This window comes from Ursus arctos, unplaced genomic scaffold, assembly GCF_023065955.2.
Source record: "Ursus arctos isolate Adak ecotype North America unplaced genomic scaffold, UrsArc2.0 scaffold_16, whole genome shotgun sequence".
NCBI classification, from domain to species: Eukaryota; Metazoa; Chordata; class Mammalia; order Carnivora; family Ursidae; genus Ursus; species Ursus arctos.
Window position 1 is genome coordinate 34769508 of NW_026622830.1, and position 26944 is coordinate 34796451.

A 26944-nucleotide genomic window follows, 5' to 3' on the forward strand; every position below is an offset into this window, starting at 1 on the left:
TCTGTGGGTCAGGAATCAATCTGGGAGTAATTTAGCTAGGTTCTCTGCCTCGGGGCCTCTTGAGTGGCTGCCAATGGCAGGGGCTACTGTTGAGGCTCCACTAGGGAGGATATGCTTCTAAAATCACTCTTGTGGTTGTCAGTAGGATTCAGTTCCTTGTGGGCTGTTGGCTGGAAACCTTTCTCGGTCTCTTGCAACGTGGGCCTCTCCATAGGTGGTTTTCAACCTGGCAGGTGGCCTCCGTCAGGGTGAGTGAGTGAGAGATCGAGAGAAGCCCATCTTTTTACAGCATGACATCCCATCACTTCTGCTCTATACTCATTAAAAGCTAGTCATTCTGTCCCATGCACGCCCTAAGGGTGCACTACCAGGAAGTGAGATCAGGGAGCCGTCTTAGAGGCTTCGCATCACATACATGCAAAATACATTCACATACTCCCTAGATTCCCAAAAGTCTCATTGCATTATAATATCAGCTTGAAGTCCAGGATCTTAACACTGAAATCAGGTCAGCGTGGGCAAAGACCCTCAGGTGTAATTCTTTAAGTACAGCGTCTGGGATCCTCTCCATCTGTAGACCCAAGAAGCTAATGGGTCAAGTCATCTGCCTTCCACTCGCAACATACAATAATAAAGCAGGCATAGGAGAACTGCAGTGAGACATTCCTGTTCGCAAGGGGCAAATGGAGACTCAGAGGGGTCTCTACATCCAGCCCACACTCAAGGGGAGGGGGTTGTGCAAGGGTGCGAAAACCAGGAGTGGGAGGGGTCACTGGCAGCCATCTGAAAGGCTGCCAACCACAATGCCCTTCTATTTGACTCTAAAAATAAAAAGAAGTAAAAATTTAAGAGCAGTATTTTATGAAGCATAAGGTACAGCTGAGTTTACAATATATATTGCATTCCTGTGAGCTTGTATTGCATTCTTTTCTTTGGCTCAGGGTAAAAATTCTTTTGCATTACAAGAATATTGGAGGAAATTGCTTAAAAATTCTGTCTCCTTCTATCATGGCTATAGATCTGATCACTGACTCTTACACTGTCTAATTTTCCAAAAATTTTCAAGATGTTTTCCTGAGGTTTAATATCACATCTGCTATAGCTCCGTACTTATTCCTCAAGCTGCATTCTGTATTTCTTCTTCAGTTTATCAATACATTGATTGCATTTGCATAACATTCAAATTACATTCCTTGGTGAAACATTAGTGTCTCTACTTTGAATATGAGAGCTGTTCTGGTTTCTTCTTTACACTACTGAGTGAACTAGAGAAATAACTTTTCCACTTGTTTTCTCTATACTCCTTAGTTACTATATAAGTAATTTTTTCCCCCCTAATCACACATTTCTTCAAAGTAACACAGATGAAGAACTGTGATACAAACTAGAAATTTTAGGTAGGTCAGGTTCGACATCAGTTACTTAACCCCTGAATGGTAGTGCCGCAGGTAACGAACACTGAAATTTTACTAAATGTGCAGTTTGAGTACTTCTCTTGATGGAGCAATATGTATTGGGTGCTTTGTGATACTTTGGAATCTAATTTTATATTTTAAACATGTGTAATTACTATGAAAAAGTATCTATAATAAGCATATCCAAACCAGAACATAGATTAGGAAATTTTTTTTTAATTTCTGTATGTTCCTGAATGATGTCAAAATAATAACAAAAATTTAAAACAACATACAGTAGCATCTGTGGAAACCCTAAGATAACTATAATATCTTTAATAATAATGCTTCATATTTTTAATATTCTATGGCATTTCCATTTAAGAATCATACTTTTCCCCCTTCTATAAGTATCTGTATAATTTTATGAATAATCTATCCAAGTATGCAGAACAGGCCTTTGGGAGAGAAAAAAATACACTCAATATTTTTCTTAATTGACACCTGACTAGGTTTTTTGACATGCTATGCTATCAGTTTTTATCTTCAATGATATATGAAAGATCCAAAATCAAATTGGCTGTCTCCACAGCCACCTGCAGGCCACTAAGCTTAGCAGTAAAACAGTCCAAGGTCAGGTTGTTGGTTGAGCCCGTAGCCTCATGTGGAAGGCAGGTTTGTGGTGCAAAGGGATGCCGAGTAGTCTTCAAGAAAGACCAGCGGAGTTCTTCCTGGCTATTGTATAGTCCGCAGCCACATCTTGAAAGCAAATCTGGCCAGTGAACAACAGAAGGAGACTCTGCCTGAGCGGACCAAAAGTGTCCGTACTTCATGTCAGTAAGAACTTCACCTCCATCATGTTCTAAAGAGCCAGCGACAGATTCCAACGCACTGCAGAATGCTTCAGTGATTAGCTGAAGCTCTGTCTGAGTACATCCATCATCTTTGAGAATGCTTTCTGGCTCGTTACAGGTCTAAAGAGTAATAAAACCATTGAAAACACATACAGAGAAATATTATAAAAATGTTTCTTAAAAAATAAAATACTTGATCGGACCCTTATCATAAAGTTACTATTTATGTTCAGTTTCCTTAGGGGTTCAGCACAGTGCTAATGGGCAAGCATGGGCCAGCTGGCCAGGCTATTATTCCTCAACTGGGTTGGTGAGAGTATAAATATATACTAGTCATGTTATCAGAATGAATGAATCAGAATAAACCCCATCATCAGCTTACTCTGAATGACTGCCCAGTCGTGCCTCCTCAGTACATGATGGACAGGGCATAATGCATACCTCACAGGTTTTAATACACACAGGAGGAGGTTCCTGGAAGGCTAACGTCCAAATGAAGTACTTATTTAGAGTCGGCAGAGTGTCTGAGATTTGTTTAAAATGAGAACACACGTAATTATTAAGACAAAAGCCATTTAGGAACATGTGTAATTTTCACATCAATGTTTTAAAAATAAATAATCTCTTTAAACTAGTGAAATGGTAATATAATTTTAAACCTTTTTTTTGGTCCCACCATTCTAAAGAAGTTTCTCCTAGCAATTTCATGGCAGAAAAAGTAATATATTAACAAGCTAATAACTGAATGATAGTTAAAACCCATATCCAAATTATTTCAAAGCAGTGACCACTTTTTTTTTTTTTTCTGCCCAGGAGGTGTGAACCAGATGAGACCATCGCTACTGAATGTTCTTTTCCCATGTTTTCATGCTGTATTGTTTCTTCAAAATCCTACTCAAAAAACCTTCCTCCTCCAAAAAATTTTCTAGTTTACTTAATTCCATTTGCAGACTATATTATTGTGTGTTCAGCATCAATACATGGGCCTGATTTTGTTTTTCATAATGTATATTCTGATAACTTTTCATGAATGGGCTTTATCATCAAATAGATTTTAAATCATTTTGGGAAACAGGGCATATCTGTAAAAAGCATTTACTCTCTCTCTAATCCTAGTCAGCCGCTGGAAGCTCTGCAGTCTGTCTCTCTCTCTCTCTTATTTTTTAAGTTCAATGCAGGGCTTGAACTCACAACCCTGAGATCAAGACTTGAGCTGAGGTCAGGAGTCAGATGTGCGACTGACTGAGCCACTCAGGTGCCCCCTGCAGTCTCTTAATAACACTCCCGACTAACCAAAGGATCAGCTGCAAATATCTGGAAAACACATACCTTTTTGTATCCATTTTCCAAAAAAGTAGATCAGTATTTATGAAATAATTAATCAGAACTATAATGCACTAAATTTATCTATTATCAGGACATATTTTCCTAAATGAATAAAAAATACTCTATTTGATAGAATTTATATCATAAATGGATACCAATTTAAAAATTATAATAGAATCTAATACTGGGAATGCATTGTTAATTGAAACTAAGTCTTTTCTTGATAGTCCAGAAGGTACTGAAATATTTTGTAGAATCTTAACACTTTCATTATGACTATCAATTATGATCATACCACAGCAGTTGAAATCTCTAATACAACTTCCATTAACAGAATGCTTATTTCAATATGCAGTATTTCAACAATACTCAAAGAATGTGATCATTTGGTGAAAGGATGGATTAATAATAATCATTGTGATAAAGATATTACCTTATATTTGCAAGTGTTATTTTCCTCAAGTGTTTTCAAATACAAAATTGGAGTTAGGTTACTGAGAAATTAAGCATTAAAGGCTCCAGGGTATCCTGATTTGGTTTATTATCTCATAAAACAAATGTTGCTGAGAATTCAGGTAATCTGAGCGGGTCCATCCAACCTACCTTGTGTCTGATATATGCCGCCAAATGAGTTTCAGTACAGCCGCCTCCCAACAAAACGTACGGTTCCTTGATTGTCAGCTGCAAAACATGCAGTGCGGTTTGACATGTGAGCTGAAAAAGAGACGAATCATCAGAATCAGACATTGACATCGGATTCACAAAGAAATATAACCATGTTTTCAAGGGAACTTAGTAGACTCAAAGAGCTGGATTTCAATTGCAAAAGAACAGAACTTGTGTTGCCAAGGTTGTAATGTAACGAATACATTTTGGAATAATAAAGACCAGAGATTAAAGAAAAATATTTTAGCCAGATGTTTGTTTCCCTGGACCAGATAAGTATCATCTTTCATATGCACTTAGCTCTTCAAACTGAGATTCACAAATGGATGGCCTCAAAATAACTGGGTCAGCAAGGTTTGCTAGTATGTCTACTAAAAAAATTATTTCAGTCTAAATAAATTAGCTGTATACATGCTATATAATTTCTTTCAAGTTGCTATGGAAGTAATAACAGCTATAACCCAGTAGTAGTAAAAAGAAAAACACAGAGACCTTTCATATTTACCAAGGATATATCCTTGACTATATATGAATCTTTAAGTTTGTGACAATACCATAGGTTATCACTTCTCTCATAATGTATAAGTTGCATGTGTTATTGCTGGTAAAAGACAACAAACTCTATCAAGAGGTGGATGATGGGTATGGCTGGGGAACTCATTTTCTCGGTGAATTATTCATACACGTTAGCATCAAAGAGTACACAGTTCAAGTTAATTGCTAAGAAAAGTTCACATGTCAAGGACCTTTAGACAGCATGTGAATACTAGAAATAACTGGTACCACTCGCCAAGTCTCCTGTAATCTCACAGGCAAGTCAGTCAGCTTACTTAGGACATTAATTCTGTCATTTTTGTTGTTTTTGCTTTCTAAGTCACCTGGGGAAGTTATGAAAAACAAAACACATAGTCCGACTATTTAATCCCAGCCTCAGCCCCTCAATAATGGAATTCAGTCTGTGACCTACCTTTAGCTCATCCCAGGCAGTGTCATTTCTGTTGCAGAGAAGCAAACTGCAGATAGTTGCTTCATTAGGAATAAGATGAAGAAAATGTTTGAAGCCAAATTTTGCAGGGCACAAATCTTTCACGCTTCCGTAACTACTAGGAGAGATTGAGCCTAGGGAACCAATAGGCTGTGTTCCTATTTTTTAAAGTTCAGAAAAGACAAAACGTATGAGTAAAGATGGAACATAAAATAATTTAAAATTGATTCCTAGCCAATATAAAAGTCCCACAAGCATACACTTTAAAGCATGAAATATAGAATAAATAACGAGATGCTTTTTTTTTTTTTTTATATCATGTTAGTCACCATACAGTACATCTCCGGTTTCCGATGTAAAGTTCCATGATTCATTAGTTGCGTACAACACCCAGTGCACCATGCAATACGTGCCCTCCTTACTACCCATCACCAGCCTATCCCATTCCCCCACTCACAAGATGCTTCTAAAACCTATAAAATAAGTAGTATTCTGCCATTAAAGTGATAGAGAAATAAAGCAAAGCAGAGGTTCTTTTGGTTTACAGACTTCTTTGAACATCTGTTAGGAGCTATTTTGTACTCTAGAAAAAGGCACACAAAAATGTGCATACATTTTCTGGGAGCTTACAAAATTTGCAAGAACCCAGAAAATAATCACTCACTGAACAATTAAACTTCTTTGAATATTCTTCTTAAGTCGCAAACAATAAGGAATACTTGAGTAATCTGAAATTTAAGGATAAAAAAAACCACACCTACAGGTTGTGTTATTTCACTTGGTGGACACAACAGAGAATCTTGTAGATGAGCCACTGGACGTAAAGCGAGTCTCTCATATCATTTAACTTTTCTGGGTGGGCCTCCCCATAGGAGAGTAAAATGGGGATAATGTCTGCTTCACAAGTAAAGCAAATCAGATGTTCAATGCTGTGTATGCCATGACAAGCTTCACACACACCAGTGGCCCACGCACAATAACCCCACTACTTAATCCAGATCAGTAAGGAATTATTCCTGAAAGGGGGAGAAAGGAGGTAATGTTAACCTAGATACACTAGGGAGGGTGGAAAACATAGTTTACCTAAGCCATGGGCTTGGTATAATTGTTTTTTCCCTTCCTTTTTATCTCAAAAGGTCTCTGCTCCCAAGATCCAGGACTAAAGCTCTGGCTACTTACATCATGTTGTAGTTATATGTGGGATAAGTAGGAGTTGTGGGCTGGTGTGGAAACCCAGTGCCCACTTAAACCATTGTTTCTATGACAAATGTTAACATTTTAATTTCTTTAGAGAGGGAGTGAGTGAATCTTAAGCAGGTTCCACACCCAGCATGGAGCTTGATGCGGGGCTTGATCCCACGACCCTGAGATCATGACCCTGAGCTGAAGTCAAGAGTTGGATATGGATGCTTAACCGACGGAGACACCCAGGCACCATTTTAAAAACTAATCTGCAACACCCAATATTCACAACTGGAAAAGTCATGAAAAACCAGTAAATATTTAAAACTATGGGTGATCCAGAACATCAACAAGGAGTTCCATAGAACTATTTCCATTATTTCTTAATAATTTCCACTTCGACAATCATAGGACAGCCTTATAGAGATAAGGCAATAACCCAGATATTAGGTATTCAATACTGGCATTCATACTACTGCTTTTTGAAGATTTGTAATAACACTAAAAATAGTGAACTTTAACAATGGCTTAAGTCTGATAAATGTTGCAGTCGATCAGAATGGAATGACTGATAGGCTGTCAATGCAATTCAAAGGGTATTGAAAGTGGCTCAAATCACAAACTCTACATTGTCATGTTTCTTTGGCTGTAACAGATGAATATCCTTATGTCTGATTTTAAATGGTAAAATACAGTGAACTTCTTGCCTGTTACAATTCTGCATCTTACCAAATATTAGTCAATTCAACAGACATTTTAGAACACCTCCTGTGGACCAGGCCTGTTGTCAGTGCTAAAAATAAAAGACAATCCTGATTCTCAAGGAGCTCAGCTGGAAATATCTGGGATATTTAAAGCTAGTGCGTGTGCGTGCACGCACACATCCACCCTCCCACTCACCCCTAATTAGGAATTACTATTTAGGCAGTACAGTAGTGAAGAAGAAAGAAGTGAAGGAAAGGATATTTCAGCTGCAAAATTACCTTCTGAATATAATGTGATTTCTACTTGTAAAATTCAAGTAGAAGAATTTTGTGTCAAGTATGAAAGACCTTAGGATTATGAGGCTGTTAAACTTAATTGGAGGGTTAATGGTTTGAGTATAACAGACTCTGTAGTCCTTTCTGGGGCTGGAAAATACAGAGAAATCGCCATAAACACTCACTTTTAAGTAAATGAACATTATAGGATGTTTTTGAGAAGCCACCTTTGCTGGCAGAAATGATACGCATGCTGTGAGGTTGGCAGCTTCTAAAATTTTTCAAGATGTTAACAGTGACACACACCAAGAATGTCTCTGCTCAAAAAACAGTGTGATTTATTAACTGTAAGGGGCAAAAGCAGAAGGTGCTTTTTACCTGTCACTTTACTCAGGGGTTCCATCAGAGCCGCTCCAACTCTGTCTACGGCAATTACACGGTGCACACTGAGAAACTGTTTCAAAGATGGGTGTATAACTTTTTGGCACATGACAAGATCTACGTGATCGCTAACTAGCTGCCTTCCTAAGTTAAGCAACTGCTCCAGGACTGCATTTTCAAGAGAGACCCCGGAACTGACCACCACAGTTCCGTCTCCAGTATCAGAGAGATCTCCAGATAAAGAAGCACAAAAAAGTGCCACCTTGAAGGCATCTGATTTTTTGATAGGTAAGATCTTCATTAATTGAACTTCTGACACTTCAATAAGTATTCCAGGGAATACAGTAGAATCTAGAACTCTTTGACCTTTTAAAGGCACAATTATACTCTTTCCTAAAACGAGGCGGTCTTTGGCATTTTCTGGAATTGTAAGCAAGAAGGCTCTCAGAACCAAAGCACTGATATGGTCTGTCTCCTCTCTGGTGAGCATACAGGCAGGTTTACTTGTTACTATACTGCGCACCAAACAAAGGAGGCGCTGAGGACTGCTAAAGTCAACTAGAACTCGACAAGCACAGGACTCGGACTGGACGTAACTGGTGCAGAGGCGCAAAAGATGCTGGTTTAATTTAATAACAGTGGTGGGTGTCAAGCCTAGTCTCTGAACATTTTCAATCAGATTGCAGCAAAGAATGGCCGTGAATAAGCCACAGTCACTGAAGCACGACACGTGATTCTGCATGGATGTTGTCAAGATCTTTAAAATGGGATGGGTGACGGGAAGGTTAGAGAGCAGGGCCGATGACTGTGAGGTTGTGCACACGCAGCCTCCAAGGCCGTTGTGCACCTGCTTCAGCCTGCCTGAAGGGCCATAGCTCGATGTCAGGATTCCTTTCAAGACACAAAGTGTAGCCCTGACTCTCTCATTTGTCAGTGGTTCACTTTTACACAACGACGGCTTTTTAGCTTCTAAACGAGACATCTTATCAGGTGATAATTGGTGAAAACAGTTTTTATTTTGTTAACCATATTTTTCTATTTGTTGCATTGTCATGGGTCTTGACATTTAGGAAAAAAAATATTCTTTAGGAATGAAAGTCTTGAATATGCCGTACTGTGGCTATTAATTAAAGAGCTCCAGGTTTATGAAGCTAATTAGCATGTAATGACTTAATGACATATTAGTAATTACAAATATTTATTTTTACTTCATTCTTCAATATTCTGTTGTTTGCCTCTAGATTGAGATTGAGATTTTACAGATTGTTTTGCAGCCCTCTGTATAAAGTATGTTCCAAGATGGACACCTATGAAAGACACCCCAGCTACAAGAAGCCAGTTCTTTCTAATCCAGCTGGTGTTTTTCATTTCTTCTTTCAACATCAAGCTCAGATTCAAAGATGCTTCTTTCTATAAGAAATAAAGGAAAAACATTTTAGAGAAATAAGTCCAAAACATTTAATAGAATGCAGTTTAATATTTTGATGCTCTGCTCCCTCTTTAGAAAAAGGAATTACCAACTGGCACAAGCCTCCACAAAATGAGAAATGTAAATCCACTTAGACTAAACAATCATTCCTTTATTCTTCAATGAATCTCTCCAAGAAAAAGTACTGATATTTTAATAATTTTGGAATGCAGAACAACATCGCTAAAAAGCTTACAGTACAGTTATTTGAATATGATCTGCTTCTAGAAAAGAAATGCTGCATTATAAAACTCATTATAAAACAAAGAGTCTTAAAAAAAAGATCCCAAATGTTTTTATTCTCTTACATCAGGATTTAATATTATGTTTTCTTCTATAACTTTGGTTTACTTGGAAACTGTAGGTCTGAACAAAGATCCACGTACATCAAATCCTGCCTGTAAATACTTATGAAATAAGAGAACTGTTAGTCTCCCTACTATAGACACACTCTGTATTATATAGGCCATCTCTAGCTGTATAAATCTGCACAGCACATTGTCCCAAAGAATAAACCATGTTTTCAATATTTGGCTAACTTCAAAGTGATTTTCTATAGCTTTATTCTATCAATCAACAATTGTCAGTTTCAGTGTCCTACAACTGAATCCTCCCTGAGATTTTGGTTAATGACAGTAAATACAAAAACCAGGGAATATGCTGTTTGACAAAGAAAAATAGGATCTGATTTGCAATTTGACCTCAAAAGGCCTAAATACCATAAAATGTTGTAACAAGTGCACTCGTACTAGTCTTCTTAACAAGGCTGTAAATAAATAGCGTGCCTTGAGGCATAAAATCCTGACACTTCAATAATGTGTGGGGAAAAAATAAAAAAATCTCAGGTCATGGACCTTATCTGTTGAGGTTAGGTGGTTTGAAGGTGAAGGTTCAGCCAATTACTATTTTCAGGAATATGGTAATTATGCTAATTACTTGGACAGTATTTAGCATAAATAAAACTAAGTGGTCTACCAGACTACAGTACTACCTGAAGTAGACTATGTATGGCACAGTGTGATACAGACCAAAAAGGTGATGGAAGATGTGCAAAGAAGAGGTGAAGAGAGGGAGGAAGTGTCATTCCAAGTGTTATTTTGGTTACCACTCCTCCCCATTTAAAGGACTGTAACCATGGCAACCGAGCCCAAATAAAGGGAAGGCAATGCTGGCTAGTTTTCTCTCTGCAATAAGGCTACGGTCATCTTTTTTTTTATAAGACGAGGAAAAAAATCTTTCATCTTCTGCCAGGAACAGTCAAGGTACTTAAATATTATTTCAATGGTTATTTTAGATTCAGCAAAATCTGTGATATACATTTAAATGAAAACTTAGTGAAGTGACTTCCATACATTATTTTACATGTTACATGTAGCACACACCGACACAAACCACAAAGCATAACAGAAGCTGTGATCAAGAAAATGATTTCTCCAGTTTAAAAAAAAAAAAGCATTTTCAACATATAACAGTGACATGCAACTTTTCAAAAGTGGAACGTTAAGTTGGCACCTCTAACAGTCTTGTGGTAGTGAGACCAGTAACCACATCATTTGGCTCGTATCTCTATAAAATGAGAAAGGAAGAAATCATTGAAAATACTGGTGACTCCAAAATCATTTTTAGGATGTCAAAACTTGATGACTTGAGGGTCTAGATCCAGACAAAACAAGGTACAACTGAAAGAAAATAAATGAACCAAACACTGGGCTGGCTTACAGAATATGCTTGCAAGTGTCAGTTTAGATCTGTTAAGACCCTTTTCTTCCTAACACTGTGACCCACAGTTCCAAAGGCTACCATCACGTGAACAACTCTGACTTCCTGAATGCATAGGCCTGGCAGACGGGCTTTTGCAGTAATCAATAACGTAATTAAAGTTAACAGTAAAACTTACATGACTGTATCCTAAATTTAGACACACACTATAAATTATGATTTAAAGAAATATAAACCGGTAAAATTTTCTCCTAAAAGGAACCAGGTTTCCTTGGAGAAATGGCTGATTCTAGGTCTGAGACAAGAAATACACAAGATGAGCTGAGGACTTTTTTTGCGAAAAAATATACTTGAGTCATATCAAAGAGCACAGGAAAAAAATAGACACAGGAGTCAACTTGGAGGGCATCCAAGGTGGTACAATTTGAGTCTTAAAAAAGAATGATAGTCATACCTTGAGATAATTCAAATAATTTATAAACTCATGAATTCATATTGTCGTCAAACCCAAAAACCCTCATTGCTGTTAGGTACTAACTCACTTATATAAAAACTGATAGAGGAAATAAAGCAGTTATCTTGCTTTTCTTGATATATGCATTTTGAGGGCTAACTGAATAGCTGATGAGGGGAAGCTGTTCTAGCTCATAAATAAGGAAAGAATGATAGAATTTGAAGAGCATCATTTTGGAACCCCTAACAAATAATGGATTAGACCTTCATGGTGGTCAGCAAATTACAGCCCATGGGCCACATCTTGCTCATCACCTATTTCTGTAAATAAAGTTTTATTAGCTCATGCTCATGTATTATGTATGAATGCTTTTGTGCTACGACAGAAAGTTGAGTAGTTGAAATACTGTATGGTCTGCAAAGCCTAAAATATTTACTAGCTGGTCATTTATAGAAAAAAGTTTGCCAATGCCTACATTAAAACAATGATCATAATTTTTTTTAGAGACAGGGGGAGGGGGCGAAGAGAGAGGGAGAGAGAGAATCCGAAGCAGGCTCCATGCCCATCATGGAGCCTGTCACAGGGCTCTATCCCACAACCCTGAGATCATGACCTGAGCCGAAATCAAAAGTCAGATGCTTAACTGACTGAGCCACCCAGGTGCCTGATTGTAAATAAACTTTGTAATAGATTTTATAATGGAGAGATCAGACTGATAATGCACTTTAATCTTAGCAACACCGAAAGTGGATCAGACATTAAATCCGAAACAATGTGATTCACTAGGATATATACCATAGCACATACATGAAGTATTCTTTTTCAAAAAGAAAAAAAGTAAACCAAAGCAGGGCTTCTGATCTAACTACCAGATTATAGGAGATATGGGAGAGTGAGAAACTTGTTAAATGACAAAATGAGGACTCAATCAACCAAATTCAGAATGTGGGACACTCAAAAAGTAGCAGACTGGGTGGGGAAATGTAGTGGCTGAAAAGAGATATATCTTTAAAATGCAATGTGTGGACCTTGTTTGGATTCCAATTTCAACAAACCACCTGTAAAGGAGATTTTTTTAAAAGACAAATTTGGAAATATGAACATGGCCCTGGGTATCCAATGGTAGTAAGGAGTTACCATTAGTTTTTTCAGTGTGATAATGCATTTGTAGTTGTGTATTTATCCTTAACATTAAAGATACACACTGAAGCCTGGGATTTGCTTTAAAATACTGCAGTAATCAAAAAGGGGGTGGGGACTGAAGGCTACATAAAAGAAGACGGGAAAAATGGGTGATGGATACTAGAGAGTTGAATATACAATCCTCTCTTTATTTGGGGGTATGTTTGCAATTTTCCATAATAAAAAGTAAAAATTATGGGGTGGCTCAGTTGGTTAGGCATCTGACTTGATTTCAGCTCAGGTCATGAGTGCAGGGTCCTGGGATTGAGCCCCGCATTGGGCTCCATGGTCAGCAGGGAGTCTGCTTGTCTCCCTCTCTCTCTCCCCCTGCTTGCACCCCCCCCCCCAAAATAAATAAATAAAGCTTTAAAAAAAAGGAAAAATTAAAAAATAATCAGGGACAAATAACAGTACATTCTTTTGACAGAATCAGTGTTTAACTCACTCTAAACCTGGTTTTAACATTTCCTCATCCCAACGTTGTTCTAATATCTGTTTCTGCTTGCTTGATTGGCAGTGTTGGTTACTCTAAGACTTCTAAATACTGCAGCACTGACATCCAAAATCTCTATTTTTACTTTAATGTTTTAGAAAGATGCTTTCTTTTCTCAATTTTACTTTTCTTCTAGGGAATACCTCAATAACATTCCTTGTATTTCTTTTCACAGAAGGAGAAACTACTTTCTTTTTTTTCCGCTCTAAGTTTGGCTACCGCAGGGCCCCAAACTCTTATGAGAAGAATTAAAGGAAAAACATGATGTCATAAGTAATACACACACACACACACTATAAATATATATCTATATCGCACTATGTATGTATTGTCTCTCTCTCTCTCTCTAATGATTTCATTACAGTCTAGAAAAGCTCACATATAAAAATCAAGCATCTAATAAACTCTTTAACTCCCTGCTCATGTCCACTAAAACTCCCTTTATAAACACAAATCTTACACAGAATGTTGTAAGGTTACTCTTTTAAGTTATTAAGCTTCTGATATTTTACTATCTGGCTTTTTATTTTTAAACAATTGTCTAGTACTTTAAGCCATGCTCTTCCCTTTCTCTTTAAGAGCATTTAAAAATAAAATCTTGATTTAAAATAATGTAATCAGAAATTACATGATAATCTTATCGTAAGTCAAAATCATAGATCTCTTAAGAATGAGGAAAATCTTACTGAGGTCTTCCTTCTGTAAGAAGCAGACCCTAAACTGACCTACCTTATGCCAAAATTTAAAAAACATAATTACTCACCACAAGGTCAAAATGGTATATTAAGATAGCAAATGCTCCACAATTATAGAGCCACTGTTCTCTATCTGGGGGCAGATGAGTTTCATAATTCAGAATTTCTGGGATTTTAGAAAAATAATATAGTGTCTAGGACCCCTAATCAAAATATAGTGTTTAATACCCATAAGGAATATAATCATAATGTAACACTCATAATCCAACACAATAGTTCTGCAGTGAAACTAAATATTCATATTGGGTGGAGTAAAGACTGCAAATGGCCTCATGTGTTAATGTCAAGTTTTCTTATCAAAGGAGTTATGACAAAACCTTTTGGATTTTAGAACTTTTTGGATTAATAGTTAAGGGATTATGATCCTGAATTATGTAACTATATTCTCTTATTTCAGTGACTCTCAAAAGTAACAAACTATTTTGAAGGTAAAATATTAGATACTAGGGGTGTCTGGGTGGCTCAGTCAGTTGTGTCTGCCTTCGGCTCAGGTCATGATCTCGGGGTCCTGGAACTAGGCCTGCATTGGGCTCCTTGCTCAGTGGGGAGTCTGCTGGAGGATTCTCTCTCTGCCCCCCCCCCCCTGCTCGTGCCCTCTCAAATAAATAAATAAAATTTAAAAAAATTAGATACTAAAAAAAAATAGATACTAAAGAAGGAATACAATACAATTATTTGCCTTGGAAAGAAATAGAACAACAACAACAAAGGAGAGAACTTCTGCAAGTTGCAGATTTGTATGTTCTGGGATGGATTTATGTCAAGTAGACAACTGCTCTTTTGGACACACTCATGATCCTGGTGACACCGTTAGTGAAAAGGACACGGTAAGTAATGGCCTGACTGTCCTCCTTTCATCCAAACGACTCTGCAAGGCAAGTGCCAAAGGTCTCTATAGAACAAACGTTTCTAGAAGCAACTGTAGAATAATATTGTGCCAGTGGGTCATGATAAAAACAAGAGGTAACTTACAAACTTAAGCTTTTTCTTGCCAGAGCCCTAATTTTTTAATTTTTAGAAAAGATTTTATTGATTCATTTGACACAGAGCACGAGCACAAGCAGGGGGAGCAACAGTTAGTGAGAAGCAGGCTCCCCGCTGGGCAAGGAGCCTGATGCGGGACTTAGTCCCAGGATGGGGTCATGCCTGAGCTGAAGGCAGACATTTACCCAACTGAGCCACCCAGGTTTACTTTTTAAAGATTATATTTACCATTGTTGGAACATACCATTTGGGTGACATTAAACTGAACTTACCTGAAGATTCCAACCCTGCTATTTCCCTTCAATGTGATTTTTCTCGGGACATCCAAGTGCTGGACTATCTGGCGCAGAAATGTTGTCCTTATTAGGCATTTGGAAGACAGGGCTGCTCTTGATTCTGTGCCATCCCAAATGTATGAATCCAACTAAAGGTACCATAACAATCAGAACTTTGTAGTCTCTCCAGAAGTTCTGAAAGCTCATAGTACTTCAGCATCAGTGTACCTAGGAAAAGGCCAACAGGTAAAGAAAATAAGAACAAAGCAACTCGCTCAAGTTACATTTATGAACTGCCACAAGTAGAATACTGCACTCTAATAGAAGTTGACTATTAAACATTTTTGGGTGCAATATAGTGTAATATTAACAAAAAAGGATATGTTGTAGGCTCAAAGGGATAGCAGGAAGTCAGGCTTGAGAAACTTATAACACGATACAAACCTTTAGTTAGAGATTGTTAAAAGAGCCACATCACCTGCTAGTAAAGCTATATAAGCTCATGCATATATATCATTTTCTTTATATAATTAATTATACATTCTCTGAGCCACAGTAAATTAGATTTAAAAAATATATTTAGTCAGAATTTTAACAGAAAAATCAAATGGTAATCCTTAAATATGCACTAAGAATTCAGATTCTGCATTCTGACACATGTAAGTGATGGTGTTTCAACTGAGCCTGGGAGTCATGCATGGATTCCAATTGTAGCAGGTGAATACTGGTATGGACTCTGAATTAGGATGAATTAATGCCATTTCTATTTATGTCCTGAAGCACAGGATTTTAGTGTTTACCCTTAATACTAATAACTCTACCCTCTACCCAGTGTAACCCTCTACCCAGAGTGTAAACCCTCTACCCAGTTTACATAGAGAAATTGGAGCTAGTAACCTGTCTGTAGTTACAAAGCTTGGTTTTATTAAAAAAGATTCCTTTCCTCTGTCTTTGGTTTGGAAAGCTTGGGATGTGGTCCAAGAAGTTTGTTTTTGGTGATTTGTTGGGTTTGGGAACTCGAGTCTGGACAACCTCTAAAGACTAATTATACTTTTTAATTTAAGGGACACTCATTAGGCTTTAGTGATTAGCTTATAGACTTGTGATGGTATGAATGGGTCCACTTTCAAAGCTCCTTTCTGAGCACAGAAAGACATATTATTAATACTGCTCCATCATCTATGGAATATACTAAGAACTAGGTTCAATTGCATATATATGAGTTTCAGTATCATGCAGTCTCTTATGTTACAATAATTTTGTATGAATGCCACTAGAAAAATGTCTGAACAAAACTTTTACTTATTTTCCCTTTTAAGTCAAGATTAAAATATACTGCTAATGAGTTAAACACCTTAACTGTCTCAGTGTTCTATGTGTATTAAAAATAAACAGGGGGGCACATGGGTAGTTCAGTTGAGCATCTGGCTTTGATTTCCCCTCAGGTCATGATCTCAAGGTTGTGAGGGAGAGCCCTGTGTGGGGCTCCCTGCTCAGCAGAGAGTCTGCTTGGGATTCTCTCTCTCCCTCCCTCTGCGCCCCGCCCCCCCGCATGTGCTCTCTTTAAAATAAATAAATAAATCTTAAAAAACACAAAAAAACAACCCAGAAAGCTTAGAGTTATGCCTATGTACCTATATCATTTCCAGCATCAGAAACCATTTCTCCCAGTGTCCAAATTCACATTTTATAAGGACTTTGTTATAAAACTTAAACTACTAGACGGAAAAAAACAATGGCCTACTTTGTAACTGAAAGTATTTTATGCCTTTCTCCTGTTTTTTTTTTTTTTTTTTTTTTTAAGATTTTATTTATTTGTCAGAGCATGTATAAGCAGGGGGAGCAGCAGAGGGAGAAAAGCAGGCTCCCCGCTGAGCAAGGAGCCTGAAGCAGGACTCAATCCCAGGACCCTGGGATCATGCCCTGAGCTGAAGGCAGACGCATAAATGACTGAGCTATCCAGGTGTCCCATCTTTTTCCCACTCTAAAGTGCTCTTGTGTCCTATGCACTTTTTGCAACCTTTAGGGACCGCACCTTTTATCAATCAACTTATGTTCTATCTTTGGAGAAAGCCAATCACAATTAACTGGATCATTAAATTTCATTGTGAAGCCCACTGTACAAAATGCCTTTGAGATTTGAGGATACAGTAAAACCCTGGGTGATATGGGAGTAATGAGCAAAGAACTATAGTAAGGATTACTTCATAGAGAAAGAGGGACAGAGGCTGTACCAGTTAAATAGCTTGTGTTGACTGATGTGACGTTTTTGTCCGCAAAATACCTTCAATTAAAGGTTTCGAAGATATTGTCATTCATATCTAGTCTCATCGGTACTTAAGGTGACTCAAACACCTTTGACACCCTCAACATGAGGTTATCAAGACACAGTACTTTTAATGGATGGCATCTCTTCTAGTCACAGTTTACTTTTCCATGATGACTAACACAGTTCAGTATTTGTCAGCTTTTTCCTGAATTATAAGCTTTTAGGGAAATAGCTTATAGAAAAGAGAGTTGATTGTATAAAAGAATAAAATATAGTTGGGATGAAGAAGTCAGTAACTAAAATTCAGAACAAATTAAACTACGTAACAGCGATGTTACGTGGAATAGTCTTTCCACGTAGAACATTGTATATGATGCGATGTACCGTGAACCTTCTTTGGGAAGAGTCTTGGATTAGCATCAAGTTAGCTTACACTTAAAGACTCTTAGGGGTCATTCAAGGGTTAAGGACAAAGGAGGCATTCCATTTTATTTACATTGTGTTTAACAGTCTATTATCATTTCCATTCTATGCACCTTTTTCTACATTTGGGCTTGGTTAAATCTGGGAATTATTATCTATTTTGGTTGAAAACTCATTATTGGCCATTATCACTGAGGCCCAGTAACAGACTTCCTGGTTAGTAAATGATGTAGACTGATCTAATGATTAATTGCTTTAATGTTTATGCAACACCTACATGTCCCCATTTCCTCAGATTCTCCATATCTCATATATTGATTTGGCTAATGGGAGCGAAAGGCAGGTAACTATTTTCCAACGATTCTGTTGTACTCTGAGATGCTTGGAAAATGATCAGTATCAGGATGATAGGGCTTTTTACTTTATAAGATTAACTTTTAGAGTTTTCACATTTAATCCACGTAAAAACACTACCACACTGTATATGTAACAGTCCATCTCCACCAAGCCGGATGGAACTAGCAATCTTTAAAAATGGTACAGTAACTTTAACCTCCTTCATTTAATAGCTTTCCAGCATATCACATGCATCCAATTCCCTAAACAACCAACTTCCCAGGACAAGACATGTTAGACTTCACTGAATAAGGCTCATTATTAGTTTTAAGAAAAAGACAACATAGTTTTGAAATTTGACATTCCATGTGGTAGTGAGGTAATGTGTCCCTTATTTTGTTCACATCTTCTTGTGGAGCTTTAAAATACAATCAAACATATTTTGGGGATAAAATTTTAACACCTTTTCTCGTCTCAATTCTTCTGTGGGATTTTTTCAAAACGAAAATTAGCATCCTGCCATTTCTAATATAATATAGGCTTGCTTTTTAAAGTTAAGAAAATATAGAAATAAGGAAAAGAAAGCTAAAAACGTCTGGCCTCTTTTTGGTTTTAACAAAAATGTGATGACCATTTACATGCTGTTTTATAATCTTTTCTCCCCCCAAGAATATAAGTCTTCATTACCATTTTCAATAGCTGCATTGTTTTTGATTGTATGGAGATATGCTAATTTGATAGATCTCTGACAGAAATTTGAGATTTGTTTCAATGTTAAATTTATTGCTAAATATGCTATGGCAACAAGTATTCTTGTAAATATCCCAGAGTCCTTACTTACAGTCCCTATATGCTGCTTCTCAGGGTAATACTAAGAATTACCAGACTTCTTCAGTAACTCATTTTCCAAATGAACTTATGTTTTTAAAACCTTGACTTTTACAAAGGTTTATGGTGCTGACAAGGGACACTGAGATTCAATTTGGGAAATGGGAAATTAAGCTAAATAAATATAACTTATCTTGAGATGGTCCTTCCCTCAAATCACTTAGCAAGTCATTCCAACTGAGATGGAACTGTTTTACTGACCAGAGATTCCTGAGTCTGGAACAAAACAAGAATGCACTCAAAATGATCAGATTTGATGAAAAGTAACAGGCTGGTCCCTAAAAATAAGTCAGTCCTTGCTGTTTATTCATCGAGCTTTTCAAGTTTGGTTGGAATAAAGCAACAGAAATGAGAACAGAATGCTTTTTCCTCCTCCTTACCCCCCTTTGGTACATGCAACTGCCTTTTTCTTATCTTTTCTGAATCTTCTTTAACACACTCATAAACAAACAGAGAAGGCATGGGACTCTTGGAAAGATGAGAGAAAGGAAGAGAAATAAAATTACTAAGTTTAGGTCAAGTAAAACAGCGTTTATAGTTTTATTCATTGAAATGCCTTTTGTTAAATTTAAAATATGTTTAGAGGCAATCTTTTTTAAAAGATTTTATTTATTTGTCAGAGAGAAAGAGAGAGCACAAGCAGGGGGAGCGGCAGGCAGAGGGAGAAGCAGGCTCCCCGCTGAGCAAGGAGCCCCATGTGGGGCTCCTGGGGACCCGAGCTGAACGCAGACATGCAGACATTCAACCAACTGAGCCAGCCAGCTGTCCCTGTTTAGAGGCAATCTTACCATAGATTATGCTTTCATATACTCCTCTTTCAAAAATACATACCTTGCATTATTCCAAAGGTTTCACATTTTTTATCTCATTTTGTCTTCATAGCAGTTTTATAAGGCCACTTTATAAATGAGGAAACACTAAATGATTGATTCCAAGATTATTTTCCGTTAATTGTGGCACTCAGCTTGGGTTGTGAAGTGCTGAAAGTCTTGGCTGGTATTCTTTTAGGTTATTTTTAAAAGTCAAAAATTAGTGACCCAGCTTCGGCAGTAGAGCTAATCAGAATTTCCAGTGCATGATGATGGATGAGAAGAACATTCTGAGTGCATCGTGCACACTCGTGTCACTGAGGTCAACTATCCTAATGCATTAAGCCTGGCATGTTCTTCTGATTCTCATGTCAGGTATGTAAGAGGTAACAGTGGTCTTGTGTCAACTTGTCCAAAATTAGAGTCTATATCCTCCAAATACACTTCTGTGACCTACTAATAGTTGAGATTAGCTGTACTAATTTTAGTTTTCTTCAGCTTAGTTCTTAGAACAGAATGAATAGCAAGAGCTAATGAACAGAATGGGGAGAAGCTTGCTGTATCTCCACCTTAATAAAATATTGTAATCTTCTGAGTACATATAAATATAAAGGCCAAGAAAGGAAAACACTGAGATCACCACTTCAGGCCACAAATATTCCGTAAAGTCAAGGCATTACTGTGTCTAAAGCAGCAAGTTTCCCTCCCCCTAATTTGTATTACAGAAATTATTATCCCTTCAATTTCTACCACTAAGGCCTCTCACAGGCTTGCTGCAGCTTGTTACATTCCAAGCTAAATGAAGGTTTCTAGGTGACAGAACTGGACAGTAAGGCAAAGGAGAGAAAAGCAATTAAGCTTCCTACAAAATCCTAAACAGCCTAGCTCTAGCTATCAGTTTACTCTTTCTATGTAGCATCATGTCAATTAAAATTTTCAAGTTTTGTTATCGGCCATGACTAAATTAGGCCTACAACACCCTGGATGCAGGAAATACTCTGTAAAAGGCGATCATTTTGTCTACTGGGCTTGCTGGGCGCCATCTGCTGGTCTTTTGGACACAGTGTAAGGTAGATTCTTCAGGTTTTCATTACTACTCTGCTAAAAGTATTCGAAAAATAGTAATTTTTAAAAACTTCCACTGAATATAATTTAAACGTGAAAAGGATATTAGACAGAATGTTACACCATCAATTAGCCCAGATCTTGTGACTGTGATTATGTGATGAAGTTTACTGGAGCTGGATCATGCCTTTTCTTTTATGACAATGTTGGCTTAGATATTTGAAAATTCTTCATTTCTGAACTCCAACTTCTGATACTAAAAATATCTTGTTTTTATTTTTTAAAAAGATTTTATTTACTTACTTGACAGAGAGCGAGCATAGCAGGGGGGAGCAGCAGGCAGAGGGAGAGGGAGAAGCAGGCTCCCCGAGCAGGGAGCCCGATGTGGGGCTCGATTCCAGGACCCGGGGATCACGATCTGAGCAAAAGGCAGATGCTTACTGACTGAGCCACCCAGGCGCCCCTATGCTCAGTTTTAATACGGCAATTCAAATGTTGGCACTTTTTGTGCCACGTTAGAAGGACTGTGTACTGTCTTCATGTTTATTCAACTGAGTGGCATACTAGAGACACCAACAGTTCCCTTTTTCCCCTTTTCTATCTGTATCACCTAAAATAACACAATTTTGCTGAATTTTCATCTTGTAAAAACACACACATCAAATACATTACTGTCGGCTCTTGATGAACTGAATGAATCATACCTGAATTCCAAAGTTTCCATTTGGCAAAATCCTACCACAGTTCCCTCCTGAACCCTCAAGGTCAGTTTGACCTACACCCAGTAGCTATAGTGCTGACAGCATAGCTGGTCAGGAGTAGTCAAGAGCACAGTGAAGGTCAGCATAGTTATGTATAAGTATTTTATGGTCTCCGCTATCTCCCCCATCACTGTGAATTCAGTGTCTTTATAAATAAATATATACTGAAAGCATCACATGTTTTGTATGGGAACTTTACTAATTGTCCAAAATGTGAACAGTGAATGAGTGATCAGACACTAATGAGGAAGAGAAAATAGCTTACTGCAGGCTGTGGCTTATCAGAAACAGTGTAGTGTTCTTTATAGAGTTTATACTTAATTTATTATACTTAAGTATACTTAAATGCATTCTCTTTTAAGTATACTTAAGTATAAACTGTATAAACAACACTACAACCCTTCCATTCCCTTTGTTTTTACACCGGGAGGCTGAGGTTGGTAGGGGAAGGGGAGTGGGTATCATGTTGAAAGCCAGCCTGTTCCAGCTTAAATGTGCAGTTAATTGGCCCCTTAGTGCTACAGCAGTGACTATGTACCCCTAGTTAGCCCTGAATCCCTAAAAAGGTGATTTCTATCTTCATCATTTTCAAGAACTCTATTTTACTCTTCACCTGTTTCTACAGCTAAGCTAATGGCCAGAAGAAAGTGTGGCTATTGGGTATTAATTACCACCCTCAACTTCCTGTCTCACATGTAAAAACCAATCCATCTCCGCTCTCATCTTAACCTCCTTCCCTGCTGTCTCTGCAGGGTTCTAACTCCACTATCCCTCTCTTACATCTCCCACCTCCCACTTTCGTCTTCCTCCTCTGCAAAACCTGACCATTCTTCCCCATTGAAAAAGAACCAAAACAAGTTTCCTGAAGCAACTGCCCTTTCCCAGTCTCCCTTCCAGCTACGACACAATCAAATCGGATTCCTTTCAAATAATGAATCTTTTCCTAGAGTCACTTCCCACTGCCATTTTCAAACTCAAGTAATCCGCTTTTGTTCTACTCTCCATGGAAACTGCTCTGACTGCGAAGATCACCAATCTCTCCCTTTACTTGATCTCTGAAGCATTTTGATGTGTTCTGGAAACTCACTTAAGTACTTGGGACTCTGGTCTGTTCCTTGTCAGTCTCCTTTAATGGCCCCTCAGTTTCCACCCACCTATTCACCCTTATCAAAGATCTGTCCTTGGTCGTCTCTTCCCGTGTTCGTTCCCTGGGTGGTTTCAGTCACATCCAAATCTTCTATTACTGCACATCCATTAATGATGGCTGGACCTTCATCTCCAGCTTACACCCACGTATCCATCCAACTGCTACTGTTCACCTCTAGCTGTACCCACCAACAGTCTAAACTCATTTCATATAAATATGAATCCTCTTTCATTCCCAAACTGCTGTTCTACCTCTATTAACTGTTTTGGTTGAAAAAAAAAAAAAAAAAAAAGCATTACCTACTAAGCCTTTCAATTCAGAAGCCTGGATATAGTGGTCTCTGCCCTCTTCCTTGTATTCCTCATCAAATCAGTCCCCCAGCCCTGCCACTTGACATGATAATCTCATATAACCTCTCCCCACAGTCACAGTCCAGATCCTCATTACTTCACATGAGGTCCTTGCTTATAATCCAGTGGCTCTCAAAGTGTGGTTCCCTCAGCAGCAGCACCAGCATCACCAACTTATGAGAAATGCAAATTCTTGGGCTGCCTCTGACCTACCAAATCAGAAACTCTACGGTGGGGTCCAGTAATATGTGTCTTTTAAGTTGAAGTTTGAGAACCACTGCTCTAGTTTGCTCTTCACTAAATATACGCCACCCACTTAACAGCCATCTTGCAAAAAACCAAATCTGGTTGTTTATACTTTGCTTAGAAGCCATTTGTGATATTTTTGATCAGAAGGTAAAATCTAAATTTCTTAGTACAGCACAAGAGGCCCACCAGGATCTAGTTCTTGGTTACCAGTTTTCAGAAGGTAAAGCACAGCAAATCATTTCAGTAAGAATGCACTGTCGTGTAGTGGGATTAAGGGGATGAGCTGTGGAATCCTACTGCCTGAGCTTTCAGTCGCCACCTCAGCACTTCACAACTAGCTGTGACTTTGGATGAGTCCCTTAACCTCACTATGCCTCAGTTTCATCATCTGTAAAATGAGCGTAATAATGATTTCCACGTCACAAGGTCGTTGTGAAGTTAGCACAGTACTTGGCACTTAGTCTAGACTCATTGATTTAGCTATTACTCTTGTTTTGATTATTTCAAAAGGAATAGAGCCAACCTAGAGTATAGCAAGAACAGGAGAGGACTGGAATGACTGCCCAGACTAAGAGAAGTAGTCCCCATAAAGGAGGCTCGCTTCTCTGGGCAGTTTTAGTTAGTCTAGATGTGAATAAAAATGCCCCGATTCTTATGAAAGAGCTTCCGAAATCTTTGGGGTTATTTTGATTAGAGAGGGGTGGAACTGTAATCAGATTCCAGGATGTTATAGGAAAGGTAAACTCCTACAGTGAAAGCCAGGAAAGCGAATCGTGAAGGAAACAGGAAAACTCAAAGAGCAAAGCAGCAAAAACAGGGTGAATAATTTATTTGTTTCTTTGATAAGTTAATAGAGTCCTAGTGGACTATATTTTCAGAAATGTTGTTGGTTACTTTTTTTTTTAAGATTTATTTTTTAGAGAGAGAGTGAGAGAGTGTGAGCACGTGAGCGTGGGGGGAGGGGAGAGGGAGAGAGAGTCTTAAGCAGACTCTGCTGGGCCCAGAACCCAATGGGGGGCTTGATTTCATGACCCTGAGATTGGGACCTGAGCCAAAACCAAGAGCTGGACCCTTAACCCAATGAGCCACCAGGGAGCCCCTAGAAATGTTACTTAACAGCAAAGGCATTAAGTAATGATGGGAATCCAATTCTAACCACCAAAAATTAGTTATAATCTGGGGCAAATCACTTCTCTCCTGCTGCAATTTAATAATCTGTAATATTAGCTATGTTATGAAGATCACTACATGTATACTTACATACTTATTGCTTAGTACAGTGTCTATTATGTGGGAAGCACTCAATATATGGCAACTATTACTATTGGAAATATATTATCTTTAATACAAATTAACAGAAATAGGCACATCTGGAGATTCCTGTCTGATCAAAGCAATTATGTATTATCATCTACTATTTCAACTAATATTGGGTTATAATTTATAAAACTGAAGAATATTGTAAAGACAGATCCCAAAACAGTGTTTCTATCACTTAGGGCTTATCAATTTTCACTTCAAATATGTGTGAGATTAATTCTATTCAAATGTTTACTTAGGTGCTAGCAGGACACTAGGCTGGGGAGGGGGGTGGGGTGGATGTGGTGGGACAACTAAGATGAATAAGGCATGGTTCCTGTCCTCAAAGAGAATATAAGCTTAAGAAGAGAAAGGCAAAATCCAAATAAAACCTGAATAAATGCTGTATACGAGCAAAAAAAAATACTGTAGAGATGAAAAGTCTTTACCAAGTTGACTAATTTTTCAAAACTTCTGGACTTCTCAGTTTGTCCTCTATCTTCCTCTGAATTAGTCTCCATCTATTTTTACGTACTCCATCTTTAGTTATAGCAGCGGGCTGGTATGTATAAAATCCAGTAACAGCCACCCACTGTAACAGAAGGTAGCAGCCATTTGTTTTGTTTCTCTGTTAAATTCTCAGTGCATAGCAAGAAGTGGAGCACCCTCCTCCCCTTGTCCTACACAGGGTGGCTCATTCTTGTGCTTCAGCTCTTAGTTCAGATGTCACCTACTCAGAGCGCCTTTCTCTGAGCACCCAGTCTAAAGTTTCTTCCCTCTCCCACCCCCATTATTCCCTAACACATCCCACCATTACTTGCAAGGCCCTACTGTTGTGGTGAATGCTGTGATGTGCCACCTCGATCCCTTTTAAGAATGAAAGGCTTATTTCCCCAGCTCTTGGGACTGCTAAGACAGCCCTCAGTTGTCAGTCTTGGCTGAAAAGAGTGGAAGTCACACTGTCTTTTCAGGACCACAGGCATCCAGTGACTGCCCAGGTATAAAGGCCTGGCCCTTCCCTCCAACTTGAGACACCTCTGAAGGGACAGACTGAAGGCACAAACCAGCACCAGAGTTCCCTTGGGACTACACTGCAGCTTAACTTTTTCTACCCCCCGATTCCTGCTTCCTTTATTACCAAGGGGTAAGATCCAAAAAAGTCCTTTCTAATAAACATCCTGCCCACAAATCTACTCCTTAGAGTCCACTTCCCAGGGAATCCAACCTAGGATAATCTGGAAACATCTTGTTCTTATCAGTGTACTTGTTTGTTTCTTCTCCCATCACTAGAACGTAAGCTCCATGTGGTCAGGGACTATGTCTGTCTTGGTCACTGCTGTATCTGCTAACTCAGCACAGTGTTTTTTATATATATATATATATATATATATATATATATATATATATATATATAAATATAAATATACATTGACAAGGTTAGTGAATGACTGAAACTGCCAGAACTGAGAGCCTCTGTAACAGCAACAGTATTTGGGTATGGTCCTCTTTGAGATGATGATGCACATGACATGACCTACGAGGTTTTCCTCTCAAAAGGATTTCCATCCCCATAATGTCAAAAGTCCTGAGTCCTGCTTCTGCTTTCACACGGTGGGCACTAACCATGCTGTACAACAGTTCTGACGTCCAGTTCCACGTCAGAAAGTGGCCCTCACCCCCTAGACACAGGCGTATAGTGCCCTCTCTGCGAAGGAGTTACCAACGAATTATAACAGGTTCCAGCCAGCAAGTGGCAGCGCAGGTGCAATCTGTGCTTTCACTCAACACCTTTTCCATCTCGACGGTGTGGCCGCGCAGATGGGAGAGGGAGGAGGGTCTACACCTGGAACTCTACCCACACGATTGGAAAATCTCCTTGCCATCCACATTTCTTTCTTCAGCAAGCATTTACTGCCTAAGGCTATGTTTAGGATAGTTCTTTAATCTTCTAAGGAGCCAGCCTCCTCCTTGTCCCCGCCCCCAAATATCCTTCAGCGAAGACACCAGTGACCTTTCTGAGAGGGGGCAGGGGGCACCAACAAGCCCACCTCCCGTCTCTTCGGCCAGGCAGAAAGCAGGTTTTTCCACCTGAGGTTCCAGCGCTCTCACCTGCCCACCAGCCGCTGAGCCTCCCTAGGCCGCCGCCACCAGCTGGCCCCAGAGGCCGACCCGCACGCAGCCGCCGGAACCCGTCCCGGCAACCTGCGCTCGGCGCTTGGAGACAGAGCATGCGCAGCGCTGTGGTTGGCT

The 26944-nt window shown here is 38.6% G+C and overlaps 3 protein-coding genes across 3 annotated transcripts; all 3 read right to left on the reverse strand.

Annotated features, from left to right (window-relative positions):
- Positions 1 to 1611: 1611 nt before the first annotated feature.
- Positions 1612 to 26911, reverse strand: MKKS (MKKS centrosomal shuttling protein). The gene is made up of 6 exons (XM_026503025.4): positions 26804 to 26911; positions 15096 to 15326; positions 7766 to 9178; positions 5208 to 5383; positions 4178 to 4288; positions 1612 to 2368 (listed from the first exon to the last, which is right to left on the reverse strand). The coding sequence occupies exons 3-6, from the start codon at positions 8748 to 8750 to the stop codon at positions 1928 to 1930; spliced, it is 1713 nt and encodes a 570-aa protein (XP_026358810.1). The 5' UTR covers positions 8751 to 9178; positions 15096 to 15326; positions 26804 to 26911; the 3' UTR covers positions 1612 to 1927.
- Positions 8763 to 9151, reverse strand: LOC130543790 (uncharacterized). Its single transcript, XM_057312664.1, has one exon. The coding sequence runs from the start codon at positions 9149 to 9151 to the stop codon at positions 8978 to 8980; it is 174 nt and encodes a 57-aa protein (XP_057168647.1). The 3' UTR covers positions 8763 to 8977.
- On the reverse strand, positions 15096 to 15305 carry LOC130543789 (uncharacterized). Its single transcript, XM_057312663.1, has one exon. It carries the CDS (start codon positions 15303 to 15305, stop codon positions 15114 to 15116), a length of 192 nt encoding a protein of 63 aa, XP_057168646.1. The 3' UTR covers positions 15096 to 15113.
- Positions 26912 to 26944: the final 33 nt, after the last annotated feature.

Coding starts and splice junctions, on each gene's coding strand:
- MKKS (XM_026503025.4), bottom strand. CDS start 8,750: ATGTCTCGTTTAGAAGCTAAAAAGCCGTCGTTGTGTAAAAGTGAACCA. Junction 4,289..5,207: donor CTGCCTGGGATGAGCTAAAG/GTAGGTCACAGA, acceptor TCTCTTTTTCAG/CTCACATGTCAAACCGCACT. Junction 2,369..4,177: donor CGGCATATATCAGACACAAG/GTAGGTTGGATG, acceptor ATTACTCTTTAG/ACCTGTAACGAGCCAGAAAG.
- LOC130543789 (XM_057312663.1), bottom strand. CDS start 15,305: ATGAGCTTTCAGAACTTCTGGAGAGACTACAAAGTTCTGATTGTTATG.
- LOC130543790 (XM_057312664.1), bottom strand. CDS start 9,151: ATGTTGAAAGAAGAAATGAAAAACACCAGCTGGATTAGAAAGAACTGG.